Source organism: Chaetura pelagica, unplaced genomic scaffold (assembly GCF_000747805.2).
Source record: "Chaetura pelagica isolate M959 unplaced genomic scaffold, ChaPel_1.0 scaffold20, whole genome shotgun sequence".
In the NCBI taxonomy this organism is placed as follows: domain Eukaryota; kingdom Metazoa; phylum Chordata; class Aves; order Apodiformes; family Apodidae; genus Chaetura; species Chaetura pelagica.
The window spans coordinates 2,729,244-2,732,132 of NW_009951958.1; the positions used below are offsets into that span (position 1 = coordinate 2,729,244).

The 2,889-nt window shown below is 63.1% G+C and overlaps 1 protein-coding gene across 1 annotated transcript in view; it reads left to right on the top strand.

Annotated features, from left to right (window-relative positions):
- Positions 1-2,363, top strand: part of CHRD (chordin) — a gene marked incomplete at its 5' end in the record, with an annotated part of 9,090 nt that extends 6,727 nt beyond the window's left edge. Inside the window, 10 exons of the mRNA XM_010000124.1 lie at positions 2-144; positions 228-341; positions 595-807; positions 893-986; positions 1,122-1,175; positions 1,273-1,376; positions 1,526-1,628; positions 1,737-1,891; positions 2,058-2,151; positions 2,296-2,363. Of these exons, the coding sequence (XP_009998426.1) occupies positions 2-144; positions 228-341; positions 595-807; positions 893-986; positions 1,122-1,175; positions 1,273-1,376; positions 1,526-1,628; positions 1,737-1,891; positions 2,058-2,151; positions 2,296-2,363 (1,142 nt within the window). The remainder of the gene's footprint in view (position 1; positions 145-227; positions 342-594; positions 808-892; positions 987-1,121; positions 1,176-1,272; positions 1,377-1,525; positions 1,629-1,736; positions 1,892-2,057; positions 2,152-2,295) is intronic.
- Between the last annotated feature and the right edge of the window lie 526 nt (positions 2,364-2,889).

Here is a 2,889-nt window from a genome sequence, read left to right on the forward strand (position 1 = left end):
CACTACGAGATCTCGGTGGCGGGGCGGGGCCGCCCAGATGATGACACCATCAGCGCCCACCTCCATGGGGTGGCCGAGCTGGGCGAGATGGGCACCCGCCCCCACCAGCACAAGCGTCTGCTCAAGGGTTTCTACAGCACTGAGGTGAATAGGCACCTGGTTGGGGCACCCCGTGGTGAGGGCTGGGCCAGCCCTCATGCCCTCCTGGTGTCTCTCTTCCTTGGCAGGCTCAGGGGGTGGTGAAGGACCTGGATGCCGACCTGCTGCAGCACCTGGCTCAGGGCACTGCTTTCCTGCAAGTCAGCACCAAAGCCCACCCGCATGGGGAGATGCGGGGACGGGTAGGTCCTCAGCTGAGCAGGGTACTCCTACCTGTCCCCGCCACTGCCTGGTGTCCCCAGCCAGGTGGCACTTTCCAGGGTTGTGTGTGGAGGACACAGGATGGAGGGCATGGTACTAACAGCCTGGCATGACCTGTACTGTAGTCATGAGTGATTCCTCCACTATCCCTCTCCATGGAGAGCAGCCAGGCATCGGCATGGGAAACAGGGTTCCTTACTGGTGCCAACCCTCCTGCCTGTTTCCCCCTTGCAGGTGCACATCCCCAACCGCTGTCACACAGGAGGGACACGCCTGGCCCCAGGGGAGGCCCTGGGGGAGGCTGAGCTCGTTGAGGGCACCAGGACCAGGGACCTGGAGCAGTTGAAGAAGGACCCCAACTCCTGCTTTTTTGAGGGGCAGCACCGGGCACACGGCAGCCGCTGGGCACCTGACTATGACAAGAAGTGCTCTATCTGCAGCTGCCAGGTATGGTCCAGGGAGGCATGCTGGGGGGGGTCAGCACCCATCAGCAGTACCCCCCTGTAACAAGCCCTGTACTTGCTGCCCCTAGAAGCGCACGGTGATCTGTGATCCCATCCTGTGCCAGCCCCTCAACTGTACCCGCCAGGTGCACCCTGAGGAGCTGTGCTGCCCTATCTGCGAAGGTACCTGGGGAGGAAGGGGCATCCTAGGCTGAAGGAGTAAGGGGGCTCTTTGTAGGAACAAGGCAGGGGATTCTTCTCTGAGCCTCTGCTGCTGGCACTATGTGCACCCCCTCACAGCCTTCCTCTTCCTTGCAGAGAAGACTGGACAGGAGGAACTGAAGCTGGAGCGGGCACGGGACAGTAGTGAGGGTGAGTCCCAGTAGGCAGGGACTGAAGGGGCAGCTCTGGCCTCCCCAGCACTCACATGGGGGCTATTCTCTCCCCTTCCTCCCCTTCCTCCCCCCAGGTTGCTACTTTGATGGGGACAAGACGTGGCGAGGCTCTGGCACCCGCTGGCACCCTGTTGTGCCCCCCTTCGGCCTCATCAAATGTGCTATTTGCACCTGCAAGGTGAGTGTGAGTCCCAGCCCCCCAGTCTGAGCTCGTGGCAGAGCCCCTGCACTCGTGAGTGCCCTCAGTAACCAGACACTGAAGCAGGAGCTCAAACCAGAGAGAGGTCATGCATACCTTGTACCGACTGCCCCGTGTCCTCCCTGCAGGGCACCACAGGTGAGGTGCATTGCGAGAAGGTGCAGTGCCCACGGCTCACCTGTGCCAACCCCGTGCGCGCCAGCCCCTCTGACTGCTGCAAACAGTGCCCAGGTACCCACACCCCCCTTCTGCCCTCCCAGTCTCCATGATAACACCACCAGTAATGCTGTGGGGTGCCCCTGCTACAGGCAGGCAGCCTCCCACTGTCCTTTCCTGCAGCCCCGGAGAAGAGTGTCCCCGAGCTGGCTGACACCATGCAGGCAGACGGGCCCCGGGCGTGCCGCTTCGGGCGCCGCTGGTACCTCAACAACGAGAGCTGGCACCCCTCCGTGCCCCCCTTTGGAGAAATGAAGTGCATCCTGTGCTGGTGTGTGGTGAGTGCGCCAGGCCTTGGGCCGCACCAGGGGAAGGAGAAGGTGCCCCAGTTCTTCAGGGTTGGGTGAGAGATTAGCCTGGTGTGGCACCCGGGAGACCTCCTGCCCCCTGAGGAGCTGCCAGTCCCCCACCCTCTGTGTTTGACCCCCTCTTTCTTCCCCACAGTCAGGAGAGACGCACTGCCAGCGCCAGGAGTGTCCGCCAGGAGCCTGTGACAGCCCCACCAGGAGGGATAACCCCTGCTGCACCAAGTGCCATGGTGAGTGCCAGTGTTCCCCCATGGGCACTGCTCCCCAAAACCTCCTGCAGGGCCCCACACACTCCTCTGATCCTCTGGGGCCAGATCAAGCTGTCTCCTGGCACTCTCCATGCCCATCCCTCAGCACCCTTTCCCACCCTGCAGCCCCAGATGCTCCCGTGGATGTACGGGAGAATGTCCAGGATGCAAGGGCAGAGATGTGGAGCCGCTGAGCAGCGACCGCTGCCCAGAGCGAGGCGAGCACGCGGCGAGGCCGGGAGGCCGTGGACGGGTCCCCGCGCAGGGCGGGGGGCACCGGGGAGCATGGCGGGGTGGACACAGCCAGGCACCTAGCCTGGGCCCCACGTCTTGGCACGGCTGCAGTGCCGGAGCTGCCCTGCCCTCTCATAACAGTGGGCAGCGGGCAGGTTAGCAGAGCCGGGGCACCCACTGCCCTCCCCCTCTGAGCTCCCATGGCCGGCAGGCACAGCAGGCAGCGTGCCCACCTTGTACATAGTGTAAAATCCCTCTCTCCCCTGTCTCCCTGCACCCCTCCTGGCTCGGCCGGGCTCATCACGTAATTTATGGTGCCCGTGGACAGGGATCCCGCTGTATTTATTAAACCCAGAGATATTACCAATCTGTCTCCCTTCCTCTTCCTGGAAGCAGCAGGCACAGGGATGTTCCTCTGCAACCCACGCTGGCCTTTGATGGGATTTGCAGGCCCTGGGCAGTGCCAGGATGGGGACACCCAACTCT